This window comes from Haematobia irritans, chromosome 4, assembly GCF_050003625.1.
Source record: "Haematobia irritans isolate KBUSLIRL chromosome 4, ASM5000362v1, whole genome shotgun sequence".
Lineage (NCBI taxonomy): Eukaryota > Metazoa > Arthropoda > Insecta > Diptera > Muscidae > Haematobia > Haematobia irritans.
Window position 1 is genome coordinate 211,429,265 of NC_134400.1, and position 11,673 is coordinate 211,440,937.

Here is an 11,673-nt window from a genome sequence, read left to right on the forward strand (position 1 = left end):
ACAATTTAATAGTTTTTCTCAAATTGAACAAAATTTATTAAAAATAATCATAATTTTTTTTATGAAAAATTAAATTTTTTTGTTTAATTTATTAAACTTCATTTTTAAAGGAAAACATTTTTAAAATACATTTAGCGCTATACCAAAATGAAGACAGACACAATTTAACTAAATGTACTCATTTTAGAAAATTCTGAACACATTCAAGTAAAATTTACTATTCAAAAAAATTTGAAATATTTTATATGAGTTTAGAATTTAGCACAATTGTATAAAACTTTTTTCGCATTTTTATTTCAGGCCAATAAAGTAAGGAAAAAATTATTAAAAAATCAAAATCAAATAGTTAAAATTAATTAATTTCTTATTGTTGTTTTTTTTTTTCATTTCATTAATAATTAATAATTAATTTAATGAAAAACAATAAAATTAAATTTTTAAGTTGAATTTTTTTTTAATTCGGAGAACAAGAAAAGAAAAAAAATTTATATACAAATCATTTCAAAATAAAAAATGATCAATTTCTAAGTATATTTCCAGTCTATAATTTTAATTGCAAAATCCTAAGATGTAAGTACTCCTTCATAATATCTAAGATGTCTTCGCCTTAGCCTTTTTAGTTCGCTTCACGATTTCAGCCTTTTGTTCGATCTTCTTTTTGGATTTTTTCGCCATATCTCTGAAATTCAGTATAGTCTGACGCATTACAATTACGGTATTGATAATACAAAGTAATAAAAAGATTTCTATGACTACAATAATATCCAGAGAGCGTAATATTAAGAAATTCGAATTCCCTTTGGGAGAATTTAAGAGATAATCATTTGCTTTTGGATTCTGGAGAAGATGTTCCACCCACCAGATTGCAATTTCTAAGGATGTATTACGTTGATCCTTCAGGGACATCTGAAATTGTTGAACGTTGCTATGTAATGGTGTTTTTTCCCGGCATATATTGAAATTATGCTCAAGAAGAGGTTCGTGAAATTGCGTCAATTCTAAATTTACACCAAGATTTCGTTCCAAGAGACGTTGAACAAGCTGCATGCCAAAGAAAAGAATTAATTAATAAAAAACGAATTTTCATACAGAAATAAAAAACACAAAAGAACAAAATTTTAGGTAAGCTTTGACGGAAAATAAAGTCTTTAAAAATAAAGCAAATCGTTGCAATTCTTGTTTGCTCTTAATAAGAAAAGGATATTTCGGTTGTCTGAAATTTCGTTCCGGAGGAAAGTATTTTTTTTTTTGGTAAAGATCGTTTAACTTGTTACTAAAAGTTTTTTTTAGTTAGAGCAAAATATTATTTTTTTCTGCAAAAGATTGTCGAAATTATATACATATGCTAATGTCCAAGAAAATAACAGGTTTGCGACGAACATGTTTTTTTCCATACCGCAGTTGAACAAAACTTGCTCGTAAACTGAACATATGCGAGAATGGATGCAACCCATATGGAAAATATTCCAAATTGAGTAGTTTGTGAACGAACAAAATTATCGGGTTTACTTGCCAAAGAAGTCATCTGAAAATGTACACCTTCGAATGATCAGTATATTCCAAGGGTCGCCTACACGCTCACAAAAAATCGCTTCTGTAACATATACTCCCAAACATATTTTGCTTCAAGCATATACATTTTTGGGTATTGCCCAAACATTTATATGTTTGATCTCTACCAATATATAATATGTTTGAAAGCATATTGGTCTAAACAATATAAGTTTGGGTAGTCTAAGTTCCAAACATTTTGGTATTTTTGCATCCAAATTCAATAATGTTGTCTTCCAAAAAACAATATGTTATTTTGTGAACATATAATATGTTTGGAAGCATTTTGCACCCAAAAATATTATATGCTTAAAAAAAATTCTCCCAAACAATATTGTGCTCAAAATTTTATTTATTTATATATTTACAATAATAGTGAATTATGAAAATAAACAGGTAATATAGGTGCTAACAACATAGGTTTTCGACCTGAATACTCAAAATTTTGTTTCTGCCTAATTGTATATTCCCCCACATCTTTCTCACTTCCAAGACATTTTTTAGTTCTTAGCACCTTTTTCTGTAATACAAACATTGTAGAAGAAATTATTCAATTTTTTTTTATTTTAATTTTACCTTTTGCCGGACGGGGATTCGAACAGCGGACCACACAGTTTGTAAGGATCAAAGAAGTAGCTGATCAATTGCCCAAGGAAAAATAAAATGTAAATTTTGTAATAACAAGCAACAACCACCAACTTAATTCAATATCGCTCCCTGTTAAATAGCGCTCCAAGCTACTAAACACATATATGTTTATAGACTATTTCTAAATTAATATATGTTTGCATCCAAGCATATTATATTTACAAACATTTTATGTCCCAAACATAATATGTTCTAACATATTAACATATATGTCCCAAACATGTTATGCTAGTTTATGAACATTATATGCTTGCACTCAAAAATATTGTGTTTAAAAATTTGTGTTCCAAACATATAATGTTTATAGCCAAACATATGAAAAACAGTCTTTTTCATCCGTGTATGGTCGCTCCCCGTTCGTATTGATGGATCATACTAATGACACTATTGAAGACCTAGACAGACAAACATTTCGACCATAGACAACATTGACATTCCAAACGGACTCGCAACCATCCCATTCATCACCAAAACTGACATATAAATAAAATTCGTCGTATCATTTCTACCTCACAATGCCCACCAAAATTTCCGGATCTTCATCCGATCTGCGCCTTAGAGAGTAAGGTTGGCAAAGTGTCGATCACTTCAAAAAGACGCTTTTCTATGAATGGACAAAAGTACGACAGAGCCCCTTTCGTGCAGTATGCACGGTTGCCACTCGATCCAAAAATAATCTACCCAAATTTGAAGTAAATTTTACCGAAAAAAAACTAACAGATAAACAAATCTTATTTTGCAGATTTTGATCAAATTTTATTTTTAGAAAAAATTGGTCAACATTTTATTTTTATAGAAAATGTTGTAAAAGTTTTATTCCTATAAAAAATGCATTCAAAATTTTATGTTTGTAGATGTCTTTGTCAAAATTTTATTTCTATAGAAAATTTGGTCCAAATTTTTTTTTCTATAGAAAACTTTGTCAAAATTTTATTTTTATAGAAAATTTTGTCAAAATTTTATTTTTATAGAAAATTTTGTTAAAATTTTATTTCTGTAGTAAATTTTATCCAAATTTTATTTCTTTAGAAAATTTTGTCAAAATTGTATAGCAATAAATATTTCTATAGAAAAATTAGTCAAAATTTTATGCCCATAGAAAATATTGTCAATTTTTTTTTTCTACAGAAGATTTTTTTAATTTTTTTTTCTATAGAAAATTTTGTCAAAATTTTATTTCTGTAGAAAATTTTGTCAAAATTTTATTTCATCTGTATCTATCTGTAGATGCAGATGAGAAATTTGTCAAAATTTTATTTCTATAGAAAATATTGTCAAAATTTTATTTCTGCAGTAAATTTTGTTAAAATTTTATTTCTTTAGAAAATTTTGTCAAAATTTTAGTTCTGTAGAAAATTTGTGAAGTACCGCATATGTGGAGATATATATTTTGAAAAACTACCAAAATATCACGAATTCTACCAATCTACCAGACAGCAACGAATCTACCATTTTTTGTAGAATTCTACTAACTGTGGCAACCATGGCAGCATGTAATGGGTTTATCGGGCGTTTGAAGACCATAATTCATGCCACAGGAAGCCAATTCAAATAAATATTAAAATAATCTACCCAAATTTGAAGTAAATTTTACCGAAAAAAAAACTAACAAATAAACAAATCTTATTTTGCAGATTTTGATCAAATTTTATTTTTAGAAGAAATTGGTCAACATTTTATTTTTATAGAAAATGTTGTAAAAGTTTTATTCCTATAAAAAATTCATTCAAAATTTTATGTTTGTAGATTTCTTTGTCAAAATTTTATTTCTATAGAAAATTTGGTCCAAATTTTATTTCTATAAAAACTTTGTCAAAATTTTATTTTTATAGAAAATTTTGTCAAAATTTTGTTTCTATAGAAAATTTTGTTAAAATTTTATTTCTGTAGTAAATTTTATCAAAATTTTATTTCTTTAGAACATTTTGTCAAAATTTTTATTTATGTAAAAATTGTTGTCAAAATTGTATTGCAATAAATATTATTTCTATAGAAAAATTTGTCAAAATTTTATTTCCATAGAAAATATTGTCAATTTTTTTTTTCTATAGAAGACTTTTTCAATTTATTTCTTTAAAAAATTTTGTCAAAATTTTTATTTATGTAGAAAATTTTGTCAATATTGTATTGCAATAAATATATTTCCATAGAAAAAAATTTTTTTTCTGTAGAAGATTTTTTTAAATTTTTTTTCTATAGAAAATTTTGTCAAAATTTTATTTCTGTAGAAAATTTTGTCAAAATTTTATTTCAATAAATATTATTTCTGTAGAAAAATTTGTCAAAATTTTTTGTCAATAGAAAATTTTGTCAAAATTTTATTTCTGCAGTAAATTTTGTTAAAATTTTATTTCTTTAGAATATTTTGTCAAAATTTTAGTTCTATAGAAAATTTGTGAAGTACCGCACATGTGGAGATACATATTTTGAAAATCTACCAAACATCACGAATTCTACCAATTTACCAGACAGCAAAAAATCGACCATTTTTGGTAGAATTCTACTAACTGTGGCAACCGTGGCAGCATGTAATGGGTTTATCGGGCGTTTGAAAACCATAATTCATGCCACAGTAGAGTTGAGTTGTTCGCGAACGAACTAGTTCAATTGAACGGTTCACTGAAATGAGCGAGCTGAACTAGTTCACATCTATCGTTCTTTTCCGTTCACCATGTCAGTTTAGCAAATTAAGCACATTGTATCAGTTTGTTCGCTCAGTTATTTTCACTTTCCTTGATAATTGGACAATTTTCTGCCTTTACGCTAATATCGATATTTTTACGCATAAGATGTTCGGGATTCTTTTCGCATGGGTTTTTTAGGATGCATAAATCAACGCAAGGCTAATATGTTAAATGAACCAGTCACTGACCGAAAATGAACGAATGAACTAACTGACCGAACTAGTTCGTTGATCGAAAAAGAGCTGAAGTGAGCGATCACTACACTGAACTATAATGCCCAACACTATGCCACAGGAAGCTAATTCAAATAAATATAAACTGACTCTAAAACTTGATATTATTCCCGAGATATTTTGCTCTTGAACAATAAAATTTAAAAGATAAGTGAAAAAATATAGCACTTTACTTTGTTGCATAACATGTCAGCCACCCAGTAATAATTCATTTTCTACGTTTGACTTTTTCAATTGGCAAATATTCCATACTTACATATCTGTGTTCAGGTTTAATGGTAACAGTAATTGGTACAACTCCATGGCTTAAAGATTCCTGAACATCTAGGATATTTGCTGATGTCAATGAACATACCACTTTCGTATGAGCTGCAAAGATTATTTAAGATTAATATATATTTTAAAGACTCTTCTTATCTTTCTCTATAGCAATTTACCCAATATTTGTGCTGACTCCTCTTCAGATGCTAAAATCAAGTTATTGGGTAAATTTTTACCCAAAATTTTACTAATCTTTTTCCCAATCCATATAAATCTTGTATGTGGTAAACTTTTTATTGTTTCCATAATTTTTTGTATATTCTCCGATCCAATGGAATCTTTATCTAATGCTATCGAAATTATATCAGATTTTGTATTGTCGAGAAAATTTTTAATTTCTTTACTCAATGTAATTTTCCCTTTGGATTGAATATGTAAACCTGGCACTGGTATAACATTGACTGGAAGTGATTTCAATGAATGTAGCGATGGATGATAATTGGCCAAAATTAATTTGAAACGTGGCAATAATTCTTGGAAATCACTAGGTGTGAAAATATTTTTGGCATGCATGTTACTGGACCACATACCCTCAATGACGGGTTTCACCACCCATTTGCGATATCTGAAAATAATAATAATTTATAATTTTTGTGAGAATTATAATATTTGAAATTTCTAATCTGGTTCCAAAGATTTTGTCTTTGCTCTGATGATTTTGTTATTGATTCCAAGTCAACGAAGCAGAGAATTTCTCTAGGGATGCATTTAAATAAGGATCGATGTGGATCAACTTTTGTATTGTTACTTAAAATGATATACCGACATAATATAAAGAATTTCAGCTGGACCGGGTGAAAAATAAGCCATCAGAAAGTTCAAGAAGTCTTCTCTGCAGATCGGTCTCTATGGGGGGCTATACCTATACATAATCTGATATGCCCCATTTACAATACCCGGTGACGTATAAAAAAGAAGCCTTTATTCCAAATTTCAAGCAGAAGCAATTCGTTAGAAACTCACGGTGACACACGGACGGGCATGACCAGATCGACTCAGAAGTTTTTGCCATGGTCAACAACATATACATTTTATTGGCTTTACGATATGTTTCGGTCCTTGTTGGAATCCCTCCATTGAATCTGCTGACAACGGAAATGTCTGAGATATTTAACGAACAAGCATCAATGCTGAACAATAGTGCTCAACCAGCAGCAGATAAAAGAGGTATAACAAGTATATACGGCCGTAAGTTCGGCCAAATCTTATGTACCCTCCACCATGGATTGCGTAGAAGCTTCTAACATACTAAAGACAATTAAATAACTTGGGTTGCGGCCGATGGCAAAGTATCTCAAAACTTCTTAACATAATCTTCTAAATTGTAAGTTAGGTTAGGTTAGGTTATGTGGCAGCCCGATGTATCAGGCTCACTTAGACCATTCAGTCCATTGTGATACCACAGTGGTGAACTTCTCTCTTATCATTGAGTGCTGCCCGATTCCATGTTAAGCTCAATGACAAGGGACCTCCTTTTTATAGCCGAGTCCGAACGGCGTTCCACATTCAAGTGAAACCACTTAGAGAAGCTTTGAAACCCTCAGAAATGTCACCAGCATTACTGAGGTGGGATAATCCACCGCTGAAAAATTTTTGGTGTTCGGTCGTAGCAGGAATCGAACCCACGACCTTGTGTATGCAAGGCGGGCATGCTAACCATTGCACCACGGTGGCACGGGTGTAAGTTAGTCCATGCGGGATATATAGTAGACAAAAAAAAAGGTCGATAAAATATATACATATTCAGTTCTTGACCCTTATATATAGGGAAGAAATAATTACAAACTGATATGAACTTTTGGGCGGTAATTACAGAGCCAGAATTGAAATATGGGTGTCGGTTTATATGGGGGCTATATACAATTATGAACACGAGTCTACCAAAAATGGGAGATTTTTTACTGTTTGGTAGATTGGTAGAATTCTTGATGTTTTGGAAGATTTTGCGCTATATTCCTCTCCAACTACGAGGTGCTTCATAAATTTTCTGTAGAAATAAAATTTTGACACAATTTTCTATAAAAATAAAGTTTTGACACAATTTTGTATAGAATTTGACAAAATTTCGTAAATACATAAAATGTTGAAAAAATTTTCTATAGAAATAAAATATTGACAAAATTATTTGATTTGTTTAAATTTTCTATGGCAATAAAATTTTGTTAGATTATTTTTGGCTCGAGTGGCAATCGTGATTTTTTTATGATTAGGGATCGGTTTATTTGAGGGCTATATATAACATAGATCGATACGGACCAATTTTGGCATGGTTGTTATCGGCTATATACTAGCGAAATGTACCAAATTTCCACCGGATCGGATGAATTTTGCTCCTTCAAGAGGCTCCGGAGGTCAAATATGGGGATCGGTTTATATGGGGGTTATATATAATTATGGACTGATATGAACCAATTCCTGCATGGTTGTTGGATACCATATACTAACATCACGTACCAAATTTGAACTGAATCCGATGAATTTTGGTCTTCCAAGGGGCTCCGGAGGTCAAATCTGGGGATCGGTTTATATGGGGGCTATATATAATTATAAACCGATGTGGACCAATTTTTGCATGATTGTTAGAGACCATATACCAACACCATGTACCAAATTTCAGCCGGATCGGATGAAATTTGCTTCTCTTTGAGGCTACGCAAGCCAAATCTGGGGATCGCTTTATATGGGGGCTATATATAATTATGGACCGATGTGGACCAATTTCTGCATGGTTGTTAGAGATCATATATCAACACCATGAACCAAATTTCAGCCGGATCGGATGAAATTTGCTTCTCTTTGAGGCTCCGCAAGCCACATCTGGGGATCGCTTTATATGGGAGCTATATATAATTATAAACCGATGTGGACCAATTTTTGCATGATTGTTAGAGACCATATACCAACACCATGTACCAAATTTCAGCCAGATCGGATAAAATTTGCTTCTCTTTGAGGCTCCGCAAGCCAAATCTGGGGATCGCTTTATATGGGGGCTATATATAATTATGGACCGATGTGGACCAATTTTTGCATGATTGTTAGAGACGATATACCAACACCATGTTCCAAATTTCAGCCAGATCGGATGAAATTTGCTTCTCTTTGAGGCTCCGCAAGCCAAATCTGGGGATCGCTTTATATGGGGGCTATATATAATTATGGACCGATAGGGAACAATTTTTGCATGGTTGTTAGAGATCATATACCAACACCATGTACCAAATTTCAGCCGGATCGGATGAAATTTGCTTCTCTTTAAGGCTCCGCAAGCCAAATTTGGGGATCGCTTTATATGGGGGCTACATATAATTATGGACCGATGTGGACCAATTTTTGCATATACCAAAACCATGTTCCAAATTTCAGCCGGATCGGATGAAATTTGCTTATATCTGAGGCTCCGCAAGCCAAATCTGGGGTCGCTTTATATGGGGGCTATATATAATTATGGACCGATGTGGACACATTTTTGCACGGTTGTTAGAGACCATATGCCAAGAGCATGTACCAAATTTCAGCCGGATCGGATGAAATTTGATTCTCTTTGAGGCTCCGCAAGCCAAATCTAGGGATCGGTTTATATGGGGGCTATATATAATTATGGACCGATGTGGACCAATTTTTGCACGGTTTTTGGAGAACATATACCAACACCATGTACCAAATTTCAGTCAGATCGGATGAAATATGCTTCTCTTAGAGGCTCCGTAAGCCAAATCTGGGGATCGCTTTATATGGGGGCTATATATAATTATGGACCGATGTGGACCAATTTTTGCATGGTTGTTAGAGATCATATACCAACACCATGTACCAAATTTCAGCCAGATCGGATGAAATATGCTTCTCTTAGAGGCTCCGTAAGCCAAATTTCGGGGCCCATCTATATGGGGGCTGTACGTAAAATTGAAGCGATATGGCCCATTTGCAATACCATCCGACCTACATCAATAACAACTACTTGTGCCATGTTTCAAGTCGATAGCTTGTTTTGTTCGGAAGTTAGAGTGATTTCAACCGGCGGACGGACGGACATGCTTAGATCGACTCAGAATTTCACCACGACCCAGAATATATCTACTTTATGGGGTCTTAGAACAATATTTCGATGTATTACAAACGGAATGACAAAGTTAATATGCCCCCATCCTATGGTGGAGGGTATAGAAAGGGAATCCCGCAAAAGATTACTGAATAAATGGCAAAGGAGATGGGTCACAGATGACAACGATAGGATGACCTGTTTGGGACCTCTAGATGATACAATATCACTACGCTCCAAAAAGATAGGTTTCCAAATGTGGCAGATTGGATTAAATAACGCCTTTCATTTGATTGGAAACCTGAACTTTGTAGGTGTTTAACCCACATTACTCAATATGTAGTTTGGGGCCACATGAAAATATTCAACACACCTTCCTTTACACTTCCAATTCGGAGTCGAGAAGTCCGAGGAGCCAATTCGGAAGATAAATATATATGGGGGTTGCATAAAAACATCGCCCGATATACTTAATAGTGATGAATCGTGGGTATACGCGTATGAACCCAAAAGTAAACGGAAGCACTTCAAAGCAAAAGATCGATCGTTTTTCGGAAAAACTAGAACAACACAGAACACTCAATTCTGAGTGGTAAACAACCATATGTTTGCCAGTTGTCTCTCAAGAAATCCCCCAAAGACGGATCACTCTTCGAGCTCTCACTTATGCATTTTTGATGGGTCATCCGCCCAATAGTCCAGAATTGGAAGCGAAAGTGTATATATCATAATAAAGGATTATTTGGAAAACCAATAAAGAGTTTTTCGATTATCAATATTGGTTTTTGTTCTCTAAGCGCGAAATATAAAAGGCAACCCTTGTATACTTACAAATAATCAAAGGCATACAAAGCCGTATTATGCCAACGTTTCCAATAGCTCATATCCGTAGTGAAGTCACTTAAGATATATGGATCTATTGCCGGATTCATAAGATTTGCTTGAGTCAGAAATAAATTCTGGTCATTCAAATGACCACTGGTTATACCTATTATTGGAATATCGCCAAATAGATAAGCCAGATGCAATAAACAGCCCGCTCCATAAGTAATGTCATAGATAATCATCTGATATTTGTGTTTCTCTTTAATGGCCAAATGTAAAGCTTCTGAAAATCCTATAGATTCTAGATTGGCACGACATGTTGCCAACTGTTGGTCATACAAATGCATTATGTTCTTCCATGATGATTGCTGCAATTGTTTCTCAAATGTTTGATCGGCATAACGTTCCCTGAGGAAAACTTGGGTCTTTTCCAAATGAACGAATTCAGCATTAGGAAAATCATCTTCATCCGTTGTCCATGAGGTCGAAGTGATTATAGTCAATTTGTGGTTTCTATTCTCCAACTCTTGTAATAGGGCTTTGTTCCTGAATATATATATATATATATTTTTTTTTTTTTTGAATTTTATTTTCATTGAATTTTAATTTGAATTTGGTTGCTATCTTACCATTTATCTGAAGATCCTTTGCCTATACCCAAAAGGCATAAAATATTTTTTTCTTGACATTTTGCCCCGTTTATTATTAGCACTAGAATTGCTAATGTTAGCACTTTGACGTTCATTTTGTTTATGACTAAACGATTTGGTGAAATGCCGGCAGTTTCGTTAGGGCTTATTTTGACACACAGCCAAAAGCCAGATAAGATAGTTGAGTACTTTATCTTTTCCAGAGTATAGATATGAATGTTGATAAATGTGATAATGAAAATGCATTAAGAGAAATGTATAACGATTGGTAAAAAAAAAACAGCTAGGCCTCATTTGACACGGTAAGAATTCAAATTATCAAAACAGAACAAACATTTGGAGAAGTGGTGAGTTTTCTTAACTTGAGCATTGATTCTTCAACTTTTTCCAGACCATTAAAAAATACTTTTTTTCTTGATGATCGGGTTTACTTTCTAAAGAGATCAGCTGAAAGTGTACACCTTTGGCACCAGAACTCAAGCGTCGCCAGTCGACGCCGTTACGGCCAATGATCGATCACCGCTTGTACTCATCGAATATGGCGTCAGAATAAATGTCGAATATTATCGGGAAAATATCCTAAAGACAGTATTGAAGTCCTGGGATGAGAAAATTTTCGGCCACATGTCATGTGCATTCCAACAGGACTAAGCACCATCGCACTCACCACATGTTAACCAAGAATGGCTTAAAAAGAAGATTCCTAGTTTCAATTCTAC

At 32.8% G+C, this 11,673-nt stretch overlaps 1 protein-coding gene across 1 annotated transcript; it reads right to left on the reverse strand.

The window, feature by feature from the left end:
* Positions 1-429: 429 nt before the first annotated feature.
* Positions 430-11,072, reverse strand: Ugt305A1 (UDP-glycosyltransferase family 305 member A1). The gene is made up of 5 exons (XM_075308248.1): positions 10,934-11,072; positions 10,311-10,850; positions 5,554-6,002; positions 5,373-5,485; positions 430-1,041 (listed from the first exon to the last, which is right to left on the reverse strand). Exons 1-5 carry the CDS (start codon positions 11,047-11,049, stop codon positions 592-594), a joined length of 1,668 nt encoding a protein of 555 aa, XP_075164363.1. The 5' UTR covers positions 11,050-11,072; the 3' UTR covers positions 430-591.
* Between the last annotated feature and the right edge of the window lie 601 nt (positions 11,073-11,673).